At 35.5% G+C, this 26,526-nt stretch overlaps 1 protein-coding gene across 14 annotated transcripts in view; it reads left to right on the top strand.

The window, feature by feature from the left end:
• Window positions 1-21,908, top strand: part of FAM135A (family with sequence similarity 135 member A) — a 124,848-nt gene extending 102,940 nt beyond the window's left edge. For 8 of the 14 annotated variants that reach the window (XM_027602112.2, XM_027602111.2, XM_027602110.2 and 5 more), the window contains 5 exons: window positions 62-159; window positions 1,966-2,117; window positions 3,837-3,947; window positions 17,718-17,831; window positions 20,485-20,690. In XM_027602112.2, coding sequence (XP_027457913.1) covers window positions 62-159; window positions 1,966-2,117; window positions 3,837-3,947; window positions 17,718-17,831; window positions 20,485-20,690 — 681 coding nt within the window. Of the gene's footprint in view, window positions 1-61; window positions 160-1,965; window positions 2,118-3,836; window positions 3,948-17,717; window positions 17,832-20,484 lie in introns of all 14 variants that reach the window. The other 6 variants (XM_027602113.2, XM_027602108.2, XM_027602117.2 and 3 more) reach the window with 1 other exon arrangement.
• The last annotated feature ends 4,618 nt before the right edge of the window (window positions 21,909-26,526 follow it).

Raw genomic sequence — 26,526 nt, 5'->3', positions numbered from 1 at the left:
TTATATTCAGTTTTTCCTGTGATTACTCATATTTATAATATATCTGTTTTCCTTTGTTTAGAATGATACTTTTGCTGATTTTGATAGTATGACTGATCGCCTTCTGGATGAGATCATACAATATATTCAGATATATAGTCTAACAGTCTCAAAAATAAGGTAACTTTTATAATACTCTGTAATATTGTATGACATACTTTTATGTCTCTATGAATTAGAGAAAAATTAAACAGAATTTGTAGTAGTTTTGTTGCCCTATTATGAAATATAGGAGACCACAATTCAGTTTACCTAATTTAAAGAGAAAAGAAAGAATTTAAAAATTTTAGGGAAAGACCACATATTATATGATTCCATTTATATGAATTATCCAAAACTGGCAAATCTCTAGAGACAGAAGTACATTAATGATTGCTTAGGGCCAGGGGAGATGGCAGCTGGGGGCAGTGATAGCTAAAGGATTTGGGGGTTTTTTGAAGCGGTAAAAATGTTCTAAAATCTCTTGTGGTAGTTGTACAACTCTGTGAATACACTAAAAACTATTAAATTATACATTTTAAATGGATGAATGTTATGGTATGTGAATTCTATCTCAATAAAGCTGTTACCAAAAGATTTTAGGGCAATGGATATATACAAACAAATGAAACAACAAAAATACTTTCAAGGTTGCCTAACTCTACTTCATGAGTCGGTTTTCCACAAGCAAGATGATCAAAGCAATAGAAGTCTCATAATTTAAGCAGATACTATGGATAGACATGGGAGAAAGGAAAAATATTTGTTTCTTCTAATATAGTAGGACTTAAAGAAAAATTCGAAACTAATCTTTTCTGCCTCAAAAAGTAGAATAATGATTACCTAACTAGGTTAGAGGAAGAAACTGGCTCTGTATAAATATAGGCTTTTGAAAGAGTTTGTTTCCAGTTTGAAGTATGGAGATTAAGGACTAAAAAGAGAGATAAACAGGTTTTTATTTGAAGTTATTTTTAAAAAGCATTTCTGTTAAAATGGGAGGAAATGTAAATATATTAGGAGGGAGGAGAGACTTATTTTCTTATTTTAATTATTCTCTTCATTTATAGATTTTAAAATACTTTTTATTTACTAAATTTTCTATAATCTTATATACCTTTTATTCATTATTTTATGATGAAAAAATAATATTTCAGTTTTTTCATTTATCCACAAATGTATTACCTCTTTTAGATAAGATTATCAGTTATAATCAACCATTATTCAAAAGCCTGATCTGGTTAATTGAGAACTATTAGTTACAATCATAACTCTCATCCCACAGCTTCAGGAACTTCCATTTGGGAGGGAAGTTTATCCTGAGCTTCTCACTAGCTATATTGGTAAACCAGTTTAAGACAGCTTTCAAACTCTCTTCTTTCATTGTTAATTATCTCCAGGGACTAATATACCATCTATTGCATAATGATGGTAAGTAAAAAGGCTCTTCTGATTTAAACTATTCCTTAATAAAGATGAGGTGCTTTATAAATTTTTGAGTGTAGACCAGAAAATAAATGAAACAGGTATATAATTTTTCCTGTCATCCTTAATAGGTATAATTTCATTATTTTGTTTTAAATCATGACTTAACAAGTAATAATTGTCATGTGTGCCTAAGGAGGCAAATTTATCATCTAGTCAATGTATAGTTACTTTTAAAATGCATTTATTTCTAAGCAGTTATAACTATGAATAAAAATTTTCTAAGTAATATCTTATTTCTATAGAATAAGCATTTAAATTATATAGTAGGAATTTTCTACTACATTCTCACATTTTTTCCTTCAAAATGTAAGTTACATCATTTCAAAGTATCAAAACCATAGTTTTAAGACATTAGAAATTTCCAAATACTTAGTATTTCACATCTGTTTATAGAGGTATCAGCTTTAATATTTCTTTTTAAAATTAATACTATGGGAGAAATGTCTTTTTTTTTTCTTAAAGCTTTATTGGACATTCATTGGGCAATTTAATAATCCGTTCAGTGCTGACAAGGCCAAGGTTTAGATATTACCTCAACAAACTTCATACCTTTTTATCTCTTTCTGGACCTCACCTTGGTACACTCTACAATAGCAGTGCTCTTGTTAATACAGGTAACAAGTTTTATTGTTCAGTATAAGAAATATGGCATGGGGAGAAAATTTAAATACAAATTTAAAGTTTTCTGGTATTTATTTAAAGCTGACTTGTCACATACTTGGAATTTCATTAAACAAAAGATGTAGAAATTTTTCTATTTTGTCATGCACATGAAATAAGCTGATATTTCATTTCAGAAAATGAATATTATCATATTGAGATAATATATATCAGAAGTGATAAGAGCATTTTAAACTAATTTTCATTAAACTGTCTAAATATTTTCAGTAAATGTTTATGTTATAAACAGGCTATTCTGTTGTTCCATCAGTTGAGCAGATAAAAAATAAATACCTATATTTAATATATTATAAAGTTATAAAATATATATAGAATGCTAACTCTGGTCTTGGTTTGATAACAATGAAGGGATGTTATGAGAAAATAAATTCTAAAATTTTTTTTAAAAATCAAAATGAAAGTTAAGACCCCAATTTTGATTAGAATGAATATTCTCATTAAGAAAGATCTGATATTTGATTTGCCTTTTGTTTAGTGTGGTTTTTCCTTTGGATTTTTTAAGTAGTTTTTATAGTTTAGCCCATTGATTCCCATTGTGAGAATAAATTAGATTACATTCTGTCTCTTTGCATTGAGCCTTGAAACTCTTCTTTCTGTTTTCTCTTTCAATTTCATTGACAAAGAAACCATACTATTTTCCTTGTATCCCATTCCAAACTATGGCATCCAAAAAACAGCTAGTTCTAGGTTTTTACAGTTTTAAAAAGAGGGCATGAAAAAGATGAAATCCATAAGTAACATAAAATAGAACCCAGGGTAAATAGGATGCAGTACTTTGAATTTCTTCCTTCACTAAACTTTTCCCCAAATAGGCTTACAATTACAGATTTAATCAATTACAGAGTTTTTTCTCTTTTCTTCCCCTGTTCCCCCCTGTGATATTAGAAGCAACAAAAGTAGAAATCAATATTGCACAATCTTGAAAACCTTTTCCAGAGAGTGATTGGGGTTTCTCTTAAGGGGAAGATGCGTTTAAAAATGGGTTACTGATAATACAAAGAAATACAATTAAATATGAAACTTCAGAGGCACCTGGTTGGCTCGGTTGGTTAAGCATCCGAGTCTTGATTTCAGCTCAGGTCATCATCTCAGGGTTGTGATACAGAGCCTGCTTAAGATTCTTGCTCTCCTCTGCCCCTTCCCCAAAAATAAATAAATAAATAAAACTTCATTATATTCAGCTGTTACTAGAAAACATTAACCAGTTGCTCATCCTAAGAGTTAGTCCTTATACAGTTAGTCTACCATAAGTATATTTATCTCTAGACTAAACACTCAGTGCTTAAGCATTTGGATCTACTACTGTGTTTGAAGAATATTCCATCTCTGCTTCTTTATAATTTGAACAAATATATCTAAAGGTACAAGTTTCCCAAATTTGTCCTTAAACCATTATCTATTTCATTAGTGAATGTGATAGAAATAGCAAGCCTTCTGTCAACCACCATTAACCCATAGTTAACTTATATGTATATGTTTATATTTGTTATAAGAAAAAGGAAATATTTTACAAATATATGTTTTATTAGTTAAGAAAATGCTAGTTTGGTAGATGTCATTTTTGAAGTGAAATGTATATTAAAATTAATAATCTTGGCATACGTTACCCTGTATTTTCCAGTATTATTCACATATCATTTATAACTCTGTAGGTCTGTGGTTTATGCAGAAATGGAAAAAATCAGGTTCTCTTTTACAACTGACGTGTCGAGATCACTCAGACCCTCGCCAAACTTTCTTATACAAGCTTAGTAATAAAGCTGGTAAGTATATAGTTAACAGTTTGAAAACATTCACTTGAAAACCTTTTTTAAAAATCAACCTTTAGCAAATAAATTATCAACATGTCTTCTGGTGATTAAAAAAGTATCAGTCAATTATAATTTTTTAATAATGAAATAGCAGACTCACAATTAGTAACGTGGTTGTTTTTTCTTTTCCTACATGATCGTATTTGTATTGTGTGAACACAGGTACTTTGATATTATCCTGGGGCGCGTGGGTGGCTCAGTTGCTTAAGTGTCTGCCTTCGGCTCAGGTCATGATCCCAGGGTCCTGGGATCGAGTCCCGCACCAGACTCCATGCTCAGCAGGGAGCCTGCTTCTCCCTCTCCCACTCCCCCTGCTTGTGTTCCTGCTCTCGCTCTCTTTCTCTGTCAAATAAATAAATAAAATCTTTAAAAAAAAAAATTATCCTAAACTTTTTAACGTTTATAATTTAGTACCAGTTGTTAGTTTTTGAACTGGGCCGCTGCATGTCTTAGCCCTTCTGTCTTCCTGCCCCAGTCCTCAACCTTTTTTATAAACTGCCACATATTCTTCTGCCTTCCTATTCAAGGACTATAAAACTTTTCTGAAAAATGTCAAAAACTAAACTATTTGAGGGGGAGGGGGCTGAAGGAGAGGGAGAAGGAGAGAGAGAGAGAGAATCTTAAGCAGCCTCCACACCAAGTGCAGAGCCCAGCGTGGGACTCAGTCTCATGACCCTGAGATCATGACCTGGGCCAAAATTGAGTCAGATGCTCACCTGACTGAGCCACCCAGGCGCCCCCAGAAACTAAATTATTACTAGTAGTTATTCCTTCTACAGATTCCCACTACTGGATGAATCTTGTTACTCATCTCTTATTAACTGATAATTAAATATATTCCCCATCTTGCATTATAGTCCAAGCTTTTACAACCTGAGGTCCTCAACTAGTACTTTGCCAGCTTCACACTCATGTCTCCCTACCATATTCTTTCCACTTTGTCCTTTGAAATCTCCATTTGAGGGGAACAGACTGACTTCATATGTTTATCTTCTTCAAAGAATGCTGTCTCCACTTCTTCTGCACATGGAGACATAAGTGAAACCTAGATACTTCCCCACTGCACTCTGATTTCCCCACTCCCCTTGCCTGTAGAGCAGACGTTGGCAAACTTTCTCCCTAAGGGCCAGATAGTAAGTATTTTGGCTTTGCAGGCCATGTGATCTCCATTGCAACTACTCAACAATACCAGTGTAGCACAAACAGTGCTAGACAATACATAAACAAGTGAGTGTAGCTATGTTCCCACAAAATAACAAACAAAAAATCTAACTTTACTTACCCAAAAGAAAAGGCAGCAGGCCAGATCCCACAAGCCATACTTGCTAAACCCTGCTATAAGAGAAGCTCAATTTTTCATTTAGAGTACCACCTAGAGTAGAGGAAATAGCCTTCTTTTTTTTTAAATTTTTATTGTTATGTTAATCACCATATATTACATCATTTGTTTTGGTGTAGTGTTCCATGATTCATTGTTTGTTCATAACACCCAGTGCTCCATGCAGAATGTGCCCTCTTTAATACCCATCACCAGGCTAACCCATCCCCCTACCCTCCTCCCCTCTAGAAACCTCAGTTTGTTTTTCAGAGTCCATCATCTCTCCTGGTTCGTCTCCCCCTCTGACTTACTCCCCTTCATTCTTCCTCTCCTGCTATCTTCTTTTTCTTTTTTCAATAGCCTTCTTGCTTTCCATTTCTAGCTGCAATCATTGTTCCTCTACTGTCATAAAATTATCCTTTGAGGTTGGTACCATCCAAGCTCTGCTACCTTCTAGTAATCTTTAATATAATGATCTCCTGGCCACTCCTCACATATTCAGTGAGAACTCTGATAAGAGTTCATTGACAAATATGCAGTTGTGCTTAGGAGAAGATATTCTTCTTGGATCTTAATATACTTAGTCTTGAAATCATTTTTGGTGATTTGATGGAGTCAACCCTTTAGATGATCATCAAGCATTAAGAGCTTTTCTCAACTGTAGTAACCTTCCATCCTACTCCAGTTTGAACACATACCCATGGCTATATTCCATCCCTGGAATTTCAACCAGTATACTATTCTGAGACTACAATATCCTATCCTTCTTTCTCACTCACTCCCTTATTCTCATTTGCTTTTTAGACTATTTAAGATCCCTACTCAGTTTCTTAAATTACCCTGTCCTTCATGGTTCCACTCCCTTCCTGATCCATCCCAGACTACAGGAATTATCACTTTTATCATTCATACATTATTACCCTATGTTTTTCCATCTTAGCCATCTAGCAACCTGTATTACTGTTTCTTTCCCTGGCTTGCTGAGCTCTACCAACACGGATCACACAGACATGCAGATCAATACCACTGTAGATCCATGGAGCTCCCAAACAGTTAACTCTAATAGCTTCCTAACCATTCCCTAAAAGCTTTTCTGTTTGTTTTGTTTTGTTTTGTTTTTTTAAGATTTATTTAGTGAGTGCAGGTGGGGGGAGGGTCAGTGGGAGAGAAGCTCAAGCAGACCCCACTGAGAGCCAAGTCTGATGCAGGGCTTGATCTTACAACCCATGAGACCATAACCTGAGCCAAAACCAAGAGTCAGACCTTAACTGACTAAGTCATCCAGGTGCCCCAAAGCTTTTCCAGTTTTTTTTACCTCTTTTCCTCAGACTTTAAACGACCACTGCTACCTTCACTACCTTCACTTCTATAAATGACTTTGTTTCCTACTTTATGTATGAAAGTCAAGGCCATCAAATGAGAACCTTCCTACTTCCATTCTTTTTACCTATAAATGTTAGCATACCTGTTCTTTCTTTCTAGTTCAGTAAAAGATGTATCTGTGGTCCAAGAATAATTTCCCTTTCTGTTTTGGAACCTATTCTTTCTGTCTTTAAACTCTCCCTTTTCAGTGGCTAATCCCTTAACATAAAGTTATTCCGTTTTCTCCCATCTTAAGTCATAATAATAATAAATACCTCCTTTGATCACTGATTCTATATCTTTCTATTTCTCTCTCTCTTTTTTTTTTTAAGATTTTAATTATTTATTTGACAGATAGAAACACAGCGAGAGAAGGAACACAAGCAGGGGAAGTGGGAGAGGGAGAAACAAGCTTCTTGCTGAGCAGGGAGCCCAATGCGGGGCTCGATCCCAGGACCCTGGGATCATGACCTGAGCCGAAGGCAAGACGCATAATGACTGAGCCACCTAGGTGCCCCTCTATTTCTCTTTTTTTTATAAACAGATTGATCCTCTTGAAAAATAAAAGCAGTTACTTTCACTACTTCCTCACCTTTTATTTCACTCTTCAGTCCATTGTAATCTGATTTCTGTCCTCACCATTCTGTTGAAGCTTGCCATACCCAGTTATCACTTTTCTTTCTTTTATTTTAATATGCTGGCATTTATGAAAATACCCTTCTTCTTGAAATACTTTCCTACCTCTCATTCTGTATCAGCCTTTACTGGTTTTCTTCCACGTTGGCTGTCTGCTTCCTACATGGATTCCTTTTCTCTCCTTGCCCCTTAAATAGAGGTATTCTTGGGCTCCAGCTTCTGTCATCTGCTCTTCTAACTCTATACATTCTTCTTTGACAGCTTCATTTCATATCCGCCTTCACCATTGGCAGCTCAGATATGTGTCTCTAGTTCAGTCCTCTAGGCTCTATTCTAGACTGATATGTCCAGCTGCCTACTAAGTACATTTACTTATATGGTTCATGGTTACCTCAAATGCAGTGTTTTCAGATACCTCATCTTTTCCCTCAGGTTCATTTCTCTTGATTCCACCTCTACCACCAACTGCCCAGCCAAAAACTTAGAAGTTGTTTTTTAGACTCCTCTTCTCAATCTCCCCACACATCCACGTAGTCACTAAGCCCTGAAACATTCAGCCTTCTTTTATAGCTAATGGAGTCTTTCTTTTCTTTGCCACTGCCTTAGGTCAACCATAGATTATTGCTGTGGTGTTCAAACTGGTTACTCTGCCTCCAAACTGGTTACTCTCCCCCATCTCATTTTCTCATTAGATAAAATTATCTTCTAAAAATTAAATCAGACCGTTTTGCTCCTGTTTGAAAATCTTTTCATGGTGCGTTGTCGCTTTCAGGATGAGGTTTAAATTCAGTGGCTTAGGGCATCAAATCCTTTATAATCTGGTTCCTGATTCTTTTACTAATTTCATATTCTACTCTGCCCATGCACACATCCTTTGTTTTAGTCATGCCACACATGTTTTATGCTTGCGTTCACCCATGCTTTTTCTGCCACCATTCCTCCCCATGTGTTTACTCATCTTTTTAGAACCAATTCTCTCCATCTTCTAAATACCACCTGCTAGTAAAAGCTTTCTTGAGGCCCTCTCCGATTTAATGCTCCTCTACTCTCAGAGTACCCAGTAGATTACCCAATATTTATGTTTATATCCCAGATCTTACACCTCCATACTGACCTTATTAATGAATTCCAAACTTCATTTGCATGCTAGACATCTCTACTTACATATGAAACATATGTCTAAACCTGAACATATTGTCTTCTTTTACTAACTCTTCTTCCATCATTTTTTAATGGTGCTCTGTCTTCTAAATTACTTAGAAATACCTCAGTGTCATCTTTGACCCCCTCTTCTTTGCATCCTACTTCCCAAAATTGTTACTATTATTACCTGAACTCTTATGGCATTATATATGAACCTCATTTGCCATACATTTGGTCATTCTTATGTACCTTAACCTCCTTTCCAGTAATAGGGTCCATTTGTGACAACCCTTTCCCACTCCCCACATAAACACTCAGTATTTACTATAGTTCTTCCCCTTAGTAGGTGTTCAGTATAAACCCGCTGCATCAATGAATAATCTTTTCCATACTATTTTCAGTGTCCAAAAGCAGGTCAATATTACATGGTAAGCCAAAAATCAAACCCATATATTTGGTGACTGATAGTTCCAAATTGGAAGTAACTTGAACTTGTAACTTAAGCCCTTGCCATTTAAATCTGTTTTTTATCTTCATTCTCATCACCCATGTCCTCCATTCTGCTCTTGAAACATTTGATGTGAACACTGGTTAGATTTACTAATGGAATAATGCCCACTTCACTTGAGTGCTGTTTTAGCCTTTTCACGATTCTGCCTTAAATGTTATTAATGTGAGAAAGAGATGTTGGAATGGTTATTTCATGTATTGTCTTTTATTAGAATCAGTGAAAGAAAAGTTCTTTTATAGGTCAAGTTTTATGTTTTGTTTCTAAGAGTACAAAGCAACAATAAGTTACACAGAGTGCACAGAAATATTTACTTGATTCATTAAACTACAAGATAGGCCTACAAATCTAATAGAGTGTATAGTTCACACGTGGGAAAAACTTACTGACACTCACTAGAAGTATTGTGTTCTAGGTACATGAAGTTTGTACCACTGTTGACAGGTTGGGAAATAAAGGAAAGGCAAAACTGAATATAAATGTTCCCTGGGGTCTGCGTATTTATACTGTATTTTATGAAGTAAAATTAGCAATAAGAATAGTAGCAACATAAGAAAATAAACACACTAAAGAAGGCATAACTAAAATTTTACTATAAAAATTCTATAATCCATGGCCTTCCCCATCTGAACAGGTATTTGGACTGCTGTTTCTAATTATTAATAGATGTGAGTAGATCTTTTGCACTTGATCTATTAAGGATTAGTTAAAACTTTTGCTTACAAGTTATTAATTCATTATTTGCCTTAGAATGCATGGCAAGACTCGTACCTTCCCTCCAGTTGTACCAGCCAAATAACTGTTTGGTTATTTGGTTAAAGAGCCAAACTTTAAGTCAAAAATAGATATTAATTAGTCTTAGCTGGAAAAACTGAGTAGGATACTTAATCTAAATAGACTTCAGTTTCTTCATTGGAAAATGGGAATAATAGTATCTTCCTCACAAGACTATTAAAGGATTAAATGAGACAATGCATGTGAAATGATTACCATTCCGAATACCACAAAATTCAGTAAATGTTAGATGGTAAAAATAGCTCTAAATGAAGAGATGCCGGAACCAAAATGATATGAGTATTATGGATTATAGAAATTTGCTGTCACATTACCAGCACAAATCTGTTGTGGGAAATTTTTGTGCAGAACTATTAAGAATTAGCTCATCTAAATGTCAGCATTACTGGCTATAAGAAGTTACTCATGACTTATTCATGTTTTAAGATTTCTACTTGTACCCAGATAGGAGTCTATTAGTATACATCTGAATTGAATTAACATGAAAGAATACTATTTTCTAATAATCTTGAGCAATGCATTAGATAATACTAAAGTATAAGAATAAATAATAGCCAACACACATATGGCACTTCCTATATTCCAGGTACTATCTAAGCATTTTATACATATTAGTTTATTTAATCTTATTAAGAATATTATTGCTCCATATTGCAGGTTAGGACACTGAAACATAGAGAAGTTGAGTAACTTGTCTCAAGTCATAAAGCTAGTAAGCAATCATGCATGTTCCAGTCATGTCATGTTTAGCCATAAATGCACATTTTCAGGAATTTTAGAAGCTGTTTCTAATTGCAGTTTTAAATATCAACAAATATTCATTAATTGATTTTTAAATTGTCACAGAGGTAGAGCAGTTCTTTAATGAGCTGTGTTTTTTCCCAGCTTTTTTTGTTTTGTCATTTGAGGGATTTTGGTCATCTAGAAAATTGTGAGAAATGAATGGTCAATTCCTACACCTGTATGTGTGTGTGTGTGTGTGTGTGTGTGTGTGTGTGTGTGTGTGTACACACATATATATCATTATATAATAATATCGAAATATATAATAATTTATAATTTTAATGTATGTAATTATTTATTTACTAAGTAAATATATTTGGATTCACATCAGAAAGATAAGTAAAACAGGAAAACATAAAGTAGTGTTTACTTAACTGATAGCCTAGCTCAGGTGTTTTTATTTTTTTAAAGATTTTATTTATTTATTTCAGTGAGGGAACACAAGTGGGGATGGGGATTGCAGGGAGAGAGAGAGGGAGAAGCAGACTCCCTGCTGAGCAGGAAGCCTGATGCTCGATCCCAGGACCCCCAGATCATGACCTGAGCCAAAGGCAGATGCTTAACCAACTGAGCCACCCAGGCGCCCCTCTCAGGTTATTTTTAAATAATCAAAAGCCCTAGTGATGGTTTCTCTTTTATATTTTACTCTATGTATTTTAAAAAATACTTTCTATAATTTACTTTTATTTTATATTTTACTGATAAAGCTATGAAGTCTCAGACGTCCTTGTCCAATTATTGCTTCTGTTTCTTCTGAACAGCCAATTTCCTGTTATTTTGGGAAAGCCTAAAATAACCTATTTGAAGCAAACTCCAAACTTCTACTGTTTTCCTTTTTTTATTTAAGCAAAGCCCCCACCCCGTGAGTTCTCCTTAGAGGTAACTTTTCAACCTAGAATTAGCCACTTCAAGGGCTGAATGAAGTGCTAGCCCAAAGGCCTTCTTCTCCGCAATGTATCATTAGTTAGTAGCTTTTCTTAATTAAAAGGTATTTATTATTTTAAAATGAAAGAAGCATTTAAAAGCATAAAATAATTTATATGATTTCTAAAACAATTGAGAAATGTTATATTTTTGTAAAAATCATATATTTATTAAGTGTGTACTGCCTTTTTTGTTTGATGAACACAAAAGATCTAGTGAAGTGTTAAGGAAATGTTACTTTTAAGAGGAACTTATCTATTTTGATTAAGGTTTACAGTTATAAACATTCATTAAATTTTTATAACAACTTTTGACTAAAAAACCTTACTGTATTCTACAAATTACACAGTATAGTTATGGCATACTAGTGTCTCAGCACTGAATATCAAAAGAAAGAAAGAAGATGAAGGAACTAGAACAATGTAGAAGGTAAAATGTATATTATATATAGATTTGGTGTCACCAGTGGTGAAGTAGTCAAGATTACATAAAGAGAAGGATCATGGGCATTCTTGCATTCTATAATGAGGGCTCAGAAATAGCCAAATGAGAATCTATTCATTGTTGGAATTGCAGAAACAAAATATCCTTAAGATTTTCCCCCAAAACATTTGCTTAGCATCTCTTTACCAGCTATTGAGTTCTGACTAAGAAAATATAATAATTAAAGAAATCTCCTGCTGTGCTACTATGGCACAAGATAATCTTTTCTTCCAGCAGATTACAGAGGTGTTTAATAATAAGTATCAATTGATTTGTAAGTTGCATTTGTATTTTGTTTTTTGAAAGTGTAGGAAAGAATCAGCATCAACTAAGATTTTGGGAAGCAAATTCTTTCAAATGTATCTAAAATGAGTAGGGGCTCCTGGGTGGCTCAGTCGTTAAGCGTCTGCCTTCGGCTCAGGTCGTGGTCCCAGGGTCCTGGGATCGAGCCCCACGTCGGGCTCCCTACTCAGCAGGAAGCCTGCTTCTCCCTCTCCCATTCCCCCTGCTTGTGTTCCCTCTCTCGCTATGTCTCTCTCTGTCAAATAAATAAATAAAATCTTTTAAAAAATAAATAAATAAAATAAATGAGTAAAAATAAGAATAGTCTAATATTCCTTAGTATGTGTCAATTTTAAAAGCACAGGGTTTTCTTTACCTCAGCACTACTGACGTTTTGGGCTGGATGATTCCTTGTCATCAGGGGTTGTCTTGTGCATTGTAAGATATTTAGTAGCATCCCTAGCCTCTACCCACTAAATGCCAGTAGCACACACACCCCTCTCCATGCCTTCATCCCCCCCACATCCCCTGGTTGTAACAACAAAAATGTCTTCAGACACAGCTCAATGTCCTTTAAGGTACAAAGCCACCAGTTTAGAACTACTGCTTGAGCCAATTCCAGAGAGTAAACAAAATGAGTCAATATGAATCACTTTAAAACTCATTAAAATTTTTAGAAAAAAAAAACGGGTTGCCAGAAGTATCAGGAAGACTAAAATAATGAAGATGAGAGTTACCATACCATTACAATGTTCAGACATAAATCATGTTATACAGTCCAGAAAAATATTGAAGATTTACTTTAATTTTTTTCTTGGTACCTGAAAAATAACTAATATATTCAGAAATTTTTTAGCTAAACTGTCTCATTCTATAAATGGGGAACTGTTGTTTTCCCAAGTTAGAGGTAACTTTTCAACCTAGAATTAGCTACTTCAAGGGCTGAATGAAGTGCTAACCCAAAGGCCAGTTAACTGGGTCATCTTTGAGCAGGTAGAATCAGTGTAGGTGCAGGGAAGTTGAACCTAGAATATAAGAGTCCCAGTAAAGACTTCAGACACTTTCATTTGCTAGACGTCAATATAGATGAAGTACTTTTGTAATTCCCACCAGCATTGCAACCCTGGGGCCTACCGTGTTTCACTTGGAGTTTCTGCCCTCTCTAGCCAACACTGCTTGACAGGAATTAAAACCAAAAGATTCAAAAAGAGTCATAGTCTATTTAACTAACTTGGTTTTTGGCTAATACAAAAAGCAGACCTTCCATGCAGAAGCACAATATTAGAATTAATACCTTGCTGTTGAAAAACTGTTATTAAAATTAGACTACTAAATTTAAAATGTATTTTTAAAGTATTACTATCTTAGAAATCACATTTAGAAATGATAATATAGTATATATCAGTGTCAAGATCTTTGACTTTATTTTTTTCATCATCATGGAGTCTGAGAATTAAAGGTTTTCTTAGAAATCCCTTCATCTAATCTTTTGATTTTGCCTATTTCCATTCCACCGAGCTACCTGAACCTGCAGAGACACAGACACTTCCCTCAGGGAGCTCAGTCTGAAGCAGTGATTCTCAGCCTGAGTGTCCTTTTCCTTGTAGAAGCATATCAGAATCTCTGCAAGGAGCTATTATTTTGAAAAACATTTAATATAATTTTTTAACGTAATGCCTGTTATTCTTACAATATATACTATAGAAGTAAAGCAGTGCCAAGATATGGGGTGGTCATTGCAATGGAGTATAAAGTCCAAGAACAGGTTCATTGATTTTTTTTTAGTAAGAGATATTACAGTGTTTTGCATATTAATAAGAATGATTCATACAAATGAGAAAATTGATAATACAAGAGAGGGACGGGGCAGCTACTAGAGTCCTGTCCTTAACGAGGCAGGAGGAAACGGCACCTAGCATTCTAGTGAAAGAGCTGGCCTAGGGTGAGAACATGGACGGCTCATCCATAGAAGGAGCAGAGGCAGAACATGAGGCTATATAGTATGGTAGGTTGGTTTGGTTAAGGTGGGAGTATATGGAAGTTCTTTTCTGATTCTTCTATATTCTCAGTGAAATAGGAAGCACGGTCATAAGGTCAGAGTGAAGAGGGGATAGAAGATGCTGGCGGTTTGAGGAAAAATAGTCATTTAGGAAAGTACAAAAATGAATGTTGCCTAGCAAGGCTGCCACAGGGTGGTGTGCACTGCACAGCTCCAAGGAGTGTTATCCATGTGGACTGTAATACGAATGGTGCCCCTAAAGTTGGGCAGTATGATAGCTCTGTATGGAGAACACAAATATACATCTTTCAGATAAATGAAAAAGCCAACTGTGCTCTTAACATAAGCTGGTTTCATGCAGCTTGGGATAAAATTTCAGTAAACAGCATCATACTTAGATTCAAAAAGCACAGTAAGGGCACCTGGGTGGCTCAGTCGGTTGATCTTGGGGTCCTGGGATCCAGCCCAGTGTTGGGCTTCCCCATTCAGTGGGGAGTCTGCTTCTCCCTCTCCCTCTCCTTCTGCCCCTCTCCCTGCTCCTGCTCTATCTCTCAAATAAATAAATAAAATCTTAAAAAAAAAAAAAAGCATAGTACCTAGAACAACTTGGGTAGAAGTAAAGATGATGTACTGTAGGACAGAGGCTTTCACATTTTTAGCTCGTTTACCCCTGAAAAGAATTTTGAAAAAGTATGTACCCCTTGTATAATTTTAGGGTGACACCTAAAAATATTTTCTATAATTTTAAAGAGTGGCAAAGGATATATTTTCTGGCATATCAGGTAGTACATATTTGCTGTAATTATATTTTCATAAAAATATAAAAACAATTTGATGTAGGAAAGACAACTTTAGAGTTTAAAGCCGATGGCCAAGAAAGAATTCTTGAGACATCTTTGGTGCAACAAGGTGATTTTATTAAAGCACAGGGACGGGACCCATGGGCAGAAAGAGCTATAATGGGGTCATGAGGACTGGCCCCGTTATATACTTTCAAGTTGGGAGGGGGTTAGGGAGTAGTGTAAGTCTCTAAGGAATTTTGGGAGCAAGGTTTCCAGGACCTTGAGGGGAATAGTTATTGTTGGGAAAAGGTCATTTATTACCGTCTAATAAAACCTTAGTCTGAGACCCTTTAGATGTATATTGGTGGCCATATGCTTGGGGGGTTTAGAGATAAAGAAATTTTTATACATTAAAGTAGACTTACAGGATCCTGGGGGTAGGGCTAGGATTGCCTTTTGTCCTTAGCAAAGTATTAACATTGAGGCAGTTGAGTCCCTAGAACAATGTCACTCTGCCTGTTTCAAGAACTTGTCAGTGGGCTGTAGGCAGTAAGGAAATGTAATAATTTTTCTTCTGCCTTTGTTTCCCACATCACAACTCATTCAGTTGGAGTTATAGATTTAGGTCATTCAGTTTATAGAAAATGTGTGCCATAAAATCTAATTGGCAAAGCTGATTTTATTGTTAACAGTCATAGCAAACTTTTTGCCAGAAAATGTTAGATTTCATTCATATTTTGCTTCATTCCCCCAGAGACCTTTACACCTCAAGCCATACACCATAATAAGATCTGAAATAGATTGGAGAAATACCTTTCTCTAATAAAGTGAGAGGAGAAGTCATTTTTAGGAGAGCACTCATACAGAAGTTGGGATCTAGAATTCAATTCCCTTAAAGCTGTCCATGCCCATCCTCACCATCTAGAGTTTTTTTTTTTTCAATTGAAGTATAATTAACATACAGTGTTGTATTAGTTTCCAGTATGGAAAGTCTTAAATTACCCCTGAGGGTGAGTGTGTACCAGTAAGACCTCTGCTCTAGGACACATACATGATTCCCAGAGTAGCACTAATGTTACATTGGTGTCAAATGATGCCAAAAGTAGAATTAATTTGTCACACAAAATGTGAGAATGAAGGGGGGAAATCAATTTTTCTTAATATTCTTCTAAAATATTTTAAATATTTTTGCATAATTGTATATTATAGACATTTGATCATTCCACTTGTATCCCTAGAATTTTATATATCCAAATTGCCACAAAATATTATCTTGTCATTGCGAAAAAGGGAGGATAACCTTATATTTGACATAGAGGGTATAAACAGTCTCCCTTGCCTGTGTGTGGGTCTAGGATCTCTCATTAGGATCCTATGTTCTAAGAGAGAAAGGGGCATGTAAAAAGGCTTCCTATATTCTGGATCCACAGTAGTCCCCACAACTGGCCTGTCTCAAAGACAGAATCTGAATTTCAGTAGGCAAAAACTATCAAAATTTTACTCTGGAATGTTCCAGAACAAAATTACATGCCTAAACTAAACACCCCAATTCTAATGTATTGTCATTATTGGTTTATATCTTATTTAATAACCACATTTCTTATTTTTTTATTTATTGTTTACTTATTATTAGAGCTACATAGTAAAATTAGAACATTACTGGTAGTAAAGTGGTCAAGAACCTGGTTTCAGTACTTAAGTGAGTTAATTAATTCAAAGTATCACAAGCCCTAAATTCACCAAGTTTACTAAAAAATAAAAATGGAGGGACCTGACTAAAGTCTGTGGATGGATCACAAAACCCATTATTATTACTGAAAAATCTTATGTATCCTCTTGACATAATAATACTAGGCAAGAGTCAAATGAAAATTTAAAAAGTCGGCTTCAAATGATTTCTCATAGGGCGTTTTGTTTGTTTTTATGAAAATGTATTATTTTATTTCTTTGGGAAATACTCCTGAATACTGAGGAATATCCTTTGGAAAGTAAGAAAGTCAAAAAATACTTCCTGTAGAATTTTAGCCCGCCATATCTAATCTTGCCCGTACCCCTACACCACCACATCACAATCCTTGCCTCACTCAGTTCAAGCATACATTTCTCATACCAGCACATAAACTACATACAATGAAGGTAGGGCGTTTTTTATAGATAATATATAGAAATTTGGAGAAAGATTTCATCAGATGTAAAAAGCCATAAATTTATGGTGCCTGGGTGGCTCAGTCAGTTGGCCACGGGACTCTTGGTTTCTGCCCAGGTCGTCGGATCAAGCCCCTCCACAGCCCCCACCCTCATGGAGTCTGCTTCTCCCTCTGCCCCTCCTGTGTGTGCGCAGGCTCGCGCGCACGCTCTCTCTCCCTCTCGAATAAATAAAGATTTGTTTATTATTTATTCGAGAGGGAGAGAGAGCATGAGTGGGAGGAGGGACAGAAGGAGAAAAAGAAGCAGGCTCCCTGCCGAGCAGGGGGCGGGAGGCACAGCTCCTTCCCGGGACCCTGAGATCAGGACCTGAGCCAAAGTCAGATGTTTATCAGACTGAGCCCGCCAGGTGCCCTTATAAATAAATAAAATCTTTTTTTAAAAAGCCATAAACTTAATAGTACTGAGGAAAGAAAAATTTCCGGTGACTTAATATACTAAGTTATTTTAAATCTGGTTAATTAATCTGGTTGCGTTATAATTCAGTATTTTTTCTTCATAGGGCTTCATTATTTCAAAAATGTTGTGCTAGTGGGATCTCTACAGGATCGCTATGTTCCTTATCACTCTGCCCGCATTGAAATGTGTAAAACAGCTTTAAAGGACAAACAGTCAGGTAACTAAGTAAATTAGAAGTATTTCAACTCCATTTGTTTCTCTGACAGTGCATCCCATTGTGGTTTGTGTTTGTATCTTACCAATTACAAATGAAGTTAAAACTTTTTTCATATGTTAATTGATCACTTTTATTATTCTTTGAAATGCCTGCTTATGACTTTGAATCATTATTTTATTTGGAGTTATTTATCTATTTCTCAGTAAAATCTCTATATATTAAGAAACAAATAGTACATTATATGTTTAAAAAAAAAGATAGCAGGAAGGGAAAAATGAAGGGGGGAAATTGGAGCGGGAGATGAACCATGAGAGACTATGGACTCTGAGAAACAAACTGAGGGTTCTAGAGGGGAGGGGGGTGGGGGGATGGGTTAGCCTGGTGATGGGTATTAAAGAGGGCACATACTGCATGGAGCACTGGGTGTTATACGCAAACAATGAATCATGGAACACTACATCAAAAACTAATAATGTAATGTATGATGAATAACAATAAAATTAAAAAGAAAATATTTCAAACAGTTGTAACTACACATGAGCTTTTTCCCAAATTTTTCTTGTAGTCACTTTCTTCTTTTTCTCATCTTTCTTTTTTCTTTCTTTTCCACCCACAGATATTAACAGCTATCCTTCCTCTCTTTTTCTTCCTTTCTTTTTTCCTGCCATGTGAGATGTTTTTGCCAATAAAAATAGTCATTCTTATGAAAAAGTTATTTTTTCTAATTATAAATGCTCTCCATTTGCTGCCTCAAAAGTAATCTATAATTTGACTTCTCTGGATTATTGGGATTGGTGATTATGGTAATGATCATGCTGCATGTTCTGCACTATCTTGCATTTAGTCAAAGATGGCAGCAAAGACTTACCTCACTTCAATAAAGTAATAAAGATTTTATATATTTATTCTTTTGCTACTTCTGAATAACAAAAGAAATTTAAATCATAGCTATTTAGAGCCAGAAGGAGACTTGGCTTATTTTATAATTGACGCCCAGAGATGCTAAGTGGCTGATCTAAAGTCACTGGTGATTAATTAATTACAGGCTTAGGGCAAGACCTTGGGTGTCCTACCTCCCCCTATTTGCTCAGTTCCTTTTTTGGAATGAGGCTGATTTTTTAAATGAACTCTTAATCCTTTGCTTTTTTCCACATTTTAACAGTGAACAGTTTCTTTAGGCAGGGAATTCTCTTATACACATTTGTATTGGCATTGCTTTGCATGATGCCTGGCACATAGTAGGTACTCTCTTCATTTAACAAATACCTTTTTTTTTTTTTAGCATTTTATGACATTAGAATAACCTTTTTTCCCCTTAACTTCTGTTCTAGCAAGGGACTTAAGGAAAAATTCAGAAGATATTTAAACTTCAGATGGGTCACAGAAACTAGAGAAATGTGCTTTGTTTTAACAGAGATTCTGTGCCAGTGGGGGACAGGGGGAATCTAATAAAGACAGGTTTGGACTTCTTCCTATGTAAAAATATTTTTCAAATAGCATGGAACCGGAAATCCAGCCTGACTCACAGCAAAAACTAAGAGAAGGAGGTGGGAGTAAAAAGTTTTCTATGAATCTATGTGATGTTAATCTCTCAAATACCTGTCTCTTCTTTCTCTGAATGTACTTCTATATACTTTTCCCTTCTCATGATTCCTCAGGGATAAACCCTGCCTCTCCTCAGAAATTTGATACTTTCCTCCCTAAAATTCACAGGTCCATGGATATGTGTTAGCACTCATCCATAGTAATATTAGTAATGCATAAGCATTAAAAACTGTTTTGCCCCTTGTAAGGCAATTTGTGCCTTTATGTATATCTAACCATCTTTTATACTCTGAATGACCTCAATAAATTCATTGTAAGAATTAGCCAAAAAGAGGGAGAGAGAAGTACAATTTTGGAATTAAAAGCAGAACCAAGCATTAAATAAACCCCTAGACCAAAAAAAGGATCCTGTCTGATCTTTGAGTCAAACACACATTGTTCTCCTGACTGTAGGAGGTTGCTGGTTTTTTCTCAGAATAAAGTGGAAATATTTGGAATAATGTTGAATGTCACAGAAATATTTTTAAAGTACTTGCTAGAGGTTCAAGTTTTAAATATAAAATATATTTTATATAAAAGGCAAAATGTCTTTTTTTTTAGTAGACACACAATGTTACATTAGTTTCAGGTGTACAAGATAGTGATTCAGCTTTTCTATACATTATGCTGTGCTCATCACAAGTGTAGTTACCATCTGTCACCATACAACACTGTTACAGTATCACTGATCATTCCCTATACTGTGTAAAAGGCAAAATGTTTTAGCATGGCTACCTTATTTTCATAATGATTTAACAAATCATAAGTGACTTAATGTTGAATAAAACTATTTGCTCTGTTATATCCATTGCTTTGAATTAAAAGTATCAAATTGATAAGAATTTACAATGAATTTGTTATTTTTACTTGGCCAGATAATGTGGTTATTTATATTTTTTATAAAACAGTCTCAAAAATGATAGTCCAAGAAAAGAAAACCTTTTAAAAGACATTCTTCTGCTTTAAATAGAAATAATATAACAATTTCATTAATTATATAAAAGTTGGCATAGAATTTTTTTCAGTTATTCATGTGAACTAATTTTCCTGTTTTCTGTTTGTTCCATAGGGCAGATCTATTCAGAAATGATCCACAACTTGCTTCGCCCAGTTCTGCAAAGCAAGGACTGTAATTTGGTTCGATATAATGTCATCAATGCATTGCCCAATACAGCTGATTCACTCATTGGGAGAGCTGCACATATAGCTGTTCTTGATTCAGAAATATTTTTAGAGAAATTCTTTCTGGTTGCTGCCCTCAAATATTTCCAGTAGGATAAAAACATTGTTAGAGACTTGATAATTACCTCATTCAACAATGATTCAAATAATGTATTATATTAAACTGTAGATGCTGATAAGTTCTAAGAAATATTTATACCTTTTTATATGGAAGATAATTTATATCATCCATGTTTAGAGCTTTTTAAACATCAACTTTACTTTCTAGGTAATGTGGCTGTGCAATATTTTTTTAATTTTATCTTTTTACTTTTCTATTACTTTTTCATATATTTTGCTACATAAGTATTTCTGTGAAAGTTTAAGCCCATATGTATATCTGATTGTTTATTATTGGCTTTCCACAATCCTTACATCAGACACATCATATTAGAGGCCATTTATTGGGAGAATAGCATGAGATTTTAAATTTTCTAGCATTGGGGTATTATTTAGTTAATTATAAATTTTACTTTTAACATTTTACTATGTTTTAACTGGAAATAAAATTATGGCTGCTAAAGTATATTTTTTGAAATCAACTCTAGCCCTGTCAAACCAGGTAGTTCATATATGACAATGTTATAAAAGTTTTCTATAAAAGTCATTATTACTGTTGCTATTAAACATATGTCATGCCTATTAAAATATATTTTCTATGGTGATTTCAACATTATTTCTCATATTGACTTTTATTACTGGAACTTTTTCATGTTCATGTTAGCAGCATCTAGAAATTTTTTGAATGTTTGAATGCCCTCTGCTTTGGTTGGAATTTTGCTACTTTTGGTAGTGTTGCTTGAACTTTCTGACTACATTTCTTCAACTTTTTTCATGGACTTTTCTTGTATGTACATAATAATTAAGTGTTGAAATTTATGAAATACTTTTATGAATTTAGATAATTTTTAAATATTGTTAAAATTTGTTGAACTAAAAAGTAATGTAAATAAAATAATTCATGTTAAAAATGGAACTAAATAATTACATGTTTGGTGATAGAGATGCAAATGTTTTTGATATATGGAGATGTTAAGTCTTTTGACTTTACTAAAGGTGCTGAATAGCATTAAATTCACTATTTTCCTTTCCTGTTTTACTTGTGAAAATAATAAATGCACTAAGGGTGGAGAGGTCTGTTTGCATTCGCCAACTGTGATGGAAAGAGGTTTTTGTAAGTATGTGTTGTATAATTGATGCATGTTTTATTTTTAGCATTGTGTTATTGCCTCTGATGTTAATAAATGAACAAATGACTATCTGGAGGAACAGCTAAAACACTTGCTTATTTTCAGAATACTAGGGGTATATTTTTATTTATAATTGGATAGACTATGTTAATTGTATAGAACAGCATGATTATATAACTTAGAGCCTTTGTATTTTTATAATTTATGTCCTTTGCATATATTAAGTAGTTAAAAGGTATTTCATTGTCTCTCCATAATTCTTTACTTTGTAAAAGTATTTGAAAATTCAATGAATTGACTAAGCAATAATATACCAAGTGCATTATAACTGGAAAATATAAATATACGCATTAACCACCACATATTTTTGCCACACACATTTTTCTTCTTCACAGACCTTGGCCCTGAGTTTGAAATATGCTTATTCTAAGTTTGAATAGTCTTCCAGGTTTATCAAAGGATTCATTCTTACTCATAATCATATAATTGTATTTGAGGGTAAATTGTTCTTATGATCATAGTTGGTTGATTGGTTGTTGGTTGTTTTGACACAGTTTTTTAAAAGCATATCAATGATCATGGTTTAAAATCTAAGATTTTACTTTTCATTTACCAGGGAAGCTATCATATGTTATTTACCTCCAAATTCAGATTTGCAGGAATGGAATCGGGTTCTGAGGGAAAGGGAAAGTGATTATCTGAAACAATATAATTGACTTTTAGAGAATGAATCTCATTAAAGTATATACCCCTATGAATTCTTGTTACAAACAACAACAACAAAAAACATTAAGTTAAGCAGAAAAACAATTTAATGGAAGAATATTAGGTAGCTCACAGAATTGTTGGAAATGCTAGAGAATGAACTTTGAAAAACAGAAGCCAAGGGAAGCTAATTAGGACCAAAATCGTAGCCAAGTTGTGACCTCAAGAAGAATTGGAAGTTTGTGTATGTGTCTACTGGCAGTGGTGCCTCTGAAAACTGGATTCCAAACACTCCAGATACAAAGTCTGATGGGAATGTCCAACTGACCAAGATTAGTCTTGTGCCAGCACTCAGGCTGTCAGGCATCAAAGATGGCAAGTATGTCTGACCTTCTCCGCTTCCACAGTAGAAGATGGGACCATTTCTCTCACCAGATCCACCAAACATATGAAATGGGTTTGATGACTGAATACCAAATATAGAAACATCAGAGATCTACTGTAGTCCCATCTCTTTCCAACATCCACCTATACCACTTGTCCCATATTTACACATTTACATAATACTAACATAATACTATTAGACCTCATCCACTTTCAAGTCCAGAATCTCCATGTGATGTCCATTCCTCCTCTAATTCTGTAATGATCTTGTCTCAGTAGTATGTAACCCACAGACAAAATTGTTACCTAACCACAACCATGCCTATATACAATAATAGTATAAGATAGGAAAGAAAAGGGAAATTATTAAATATATAAGCATATGTATGTACCAATGAGGAAGAAAATATAACTAGAGCAAGGCTTTGCCAACTTCCTTGCTGAGAATTACCTGAGTTACTTGTTAAAAATACAAATTCCAGAGCCCTATTAGAGATGAACTGAAACAATATCCAGGATAGGGTATGGGGAGCAGCACGCTTTCTCCCAAAGGTCTCTGATTTAAATTTTAAAAAAATTATGCTAAATACAGTCCTCAATTCTGCCACTGGCCATGAGGCTAGATGGTTATGACTTCTCACCACTGCCACTTATTACCTGTTTCCTTTGTGTTCAACCAGTATCTCAGTGGATGAGATTTCTTTACCTAGTGCGTGATCCAAGGATCTGAGGCTTGAGTGGTCTTGCCTATATATGGTTGCAGATGTTTGCTTAATTTTTATAATTCAGCATGCTATTGTGAGGAGGTAGGTATTCCAAGAGATAAGATTTCCCAAGCTCTAATCAGACTCCTCTCCCTATTCCCTTTTTCTTCCTTGGTCATTAGGGCCATCACCCCAGCTAGTGCCATAACCACTTTTTCTAACTCCTTACCTAGAGGAATGAGCTAAAATGACCAGGTTACAATCCCAACCTCCAATGCAGAGAAAACATTGTATCCCCTTATACCCCACTGTGGGTACAAAAATTGGTACACCAACAGCATCTGGAATTATGGAGATGGATGGCAAGAGCAGTGAAGGGTCTAAGATTTTATCCTACTTGTAAGTTTGCTTGCTACAGTTAAATGGATGCTGACAGGAAACTCCCAGGTACAAAAGACTATTACAGCAAAATAGCCAGAGCATCAGCATATTTGCACTCGTTCCTGGGACCCCAATTTCCACAGCGATGCAGAGTGCCAGATGACACCTGGACACACAATGGGTTGCATCACAGGAGAAAATTCCAGGGCCGATGGCCAAGCATTTTTTGAGCAAGCAGCGAACAAGCCAGTCTCTTTTCCGCAAGGGGAACAGCAGTTAAATGGTAGTAATGCTGTATTTAAATGCCTATATGACTAGCTACAGAAATTGCTGAGTTTCAGGAGATGGATAAGCCTTGCCATTGGTATACTCAGCAATGATATGCAGGGATGCCCAGGACCCATGGCAGATTGTCTCTCCCCAAAATGGAAAGCAAAATATATGGACAGTGTATCATGTTACACAATATTAGTCCTTCTACTACTCTTTGGATCCTGTTATTCTGTCTATAGAAGAGATATCACTGAAAATACTGTTAAGTCATTGGGAGCAAATGCCAAGTCCTTTAGGACAGCATCCCAAAGTGTATTTTCTCACCTTGTTCCAAAAGTAAATGTTCAGTAGGGCTGTCCATTATTCTATAAGACCAGTTGCTTCTGGACTGATGGGATATATGATAAGGCTTGTTAATCCCACAAGCATCAGTACTCTACATTTTTCACAGGAAAGTGAGTTTTTTGGTAAGAAGCAATGTTGTATGGGATGCTATATAAGGTGTATGTAGTATAAGGTATTCAGTAAGTCCGCAGAAAGAAGGTATAAAAGAAGCATAAGTCAGGGAAACCAATCCAACAAGTTGCTACTTCCTTCATTATAGTAGGATTCCATTGTAATCAAACCTGCCACCCAGGCTATGTAGTCCTATATCAGGGGGACAGGTTGTTGACTGCAAGGAGTGGTGCTAGCCAATCACTCTTGGCAGGGAAAAAGACTGTTAAAAATTTGTGCATCTCTGTGCCACCATGGCTACCTGATAAGTGGGCCCGGCTGTGGTGGGGGAATGAGGCTGACGTCTATGGAGTGTGTCACTATGGTAGGCAGCCTCTAAAATGATCTTCAGTGATCCCCATCTGCTGGTATTCACCCTTTGTGTCATCCCCTCCCTTTTGAGAGGGTGCTGGATATACTGACTCACTTCTAATAGAATACATCAAAAGAAAGAATACATCACTTCTAATGATAGAATACATCAAAACTTGAAATGAAATTACAAAAATACTGTGGCTTCCACTTTAGCAGTCTCATTCTCTCATTCATTCTGTGGAAAACCAGCTGTCATATTTGAGATGACCTTTGAAGAAGCCCACATAGCAAGAACTGAAAGAGGCCTCCAGTCCAAAAGCCCACACAAAGCATTAAAACCTGCCAATAATGGTACTAGTAAGTTTGGAAGCAGATCCTCCCCTAGTTGTGCCTGCATATGGACTGGAACCTCAGCTAAGAGCTTGACAGCAACCTCCCTTAAGACCTAGAGCCACAGGCACACTGGCTCCAGCATTTCTGACCCACAAAAACTGAGAATAAGTGTTTATTATTTTAAGGCAAAATTTTGGTTTAATATGTTATGGAGCAATAGATAACACAGTAATCTTATTCTGATTAAGAGCCCTTCTGAAATGGGAGCGGGTTTTTGGGGGGGGTGTGGGGAGCAATGAGATCCAAATATTCTTATGTTTTGGGGCAATTTTTAGAGGTCCTATTCCAAAGAACTATTCCAAAACCTTTATAGTCCCAGTCCCTGACCAAGACTTGACTAAACCAGTGCCCATGAAATTATGTAGATCTTTATCTCATGCCACATACCCTTCCCTGCAAAGAGTACAGGATAAAGTTCTAGCCTCTGAGAGGAACTCTCTCTGCTGTTCCTTGAGCGTCTCTGTTAAATGGGGCTCTAAATGCCAAGGCAGTCCACTGATAGCTGAGTTAGTATATTGAGCAAAGCCATCCATAATCCGGCTTTGAATTTTTTTCCTCAGTCAACTGGTCACAAGGAACTCATCATTAAACTGTAGATACGAACTAAGGGTCAAAAGTATTTGTGGGAGCTAACTGCTAATGAAAACTGCTTGGGTTTTGGTTCTGGCCCTGTTTTGTATATAATACTTTTAGTAAAAGGACTCCTTATCTAGGAGGATCAGATAACTCCCAGTTCATGATGAGAAACTCAGATTGCATAAGCCACCTAATGTCACCTTGTCAGACATTACCAGCGCCGAATAGCCAAGAACTTTTCTGAAAAATAAAAAAAATAAAAATCTAGGGACCTGCACTGTGATTGTAAGGATTTCCACAAGTTACATAAAGCCTCCTGATCTGCCACATATGCTCCAAACGTCATTGGAACTGTTGGAATTTATGGGCCAACTGGCAGAGCTTCCACTGCAACCTGGACCAGATGGCAAGTCTGTCTTGCTCTGCTCTTCACTCAAAACTGTCATCTTTCAGGTCATCTGGTCAATGAGTCAG

This window comes from Zalophus californianus, chromosome 7 (assembly GCF_009762305.2).
Source record: "Zalophus californianus isolate mZalCal1 chromosome 7, mZalCal1.pri.v2, whole genome shotgun sequence".
Taxonomy (NCBI): Eukaryota; Metazoa; Chordata; class Mammalia; order Carnivora; family Otariidae; genus Zalophus; species Zalophus californianus.
Note: the sequence above shows the minus strand (reverse complement) of the source record. Positions and strands in the feature narration are given on the sequence as shown.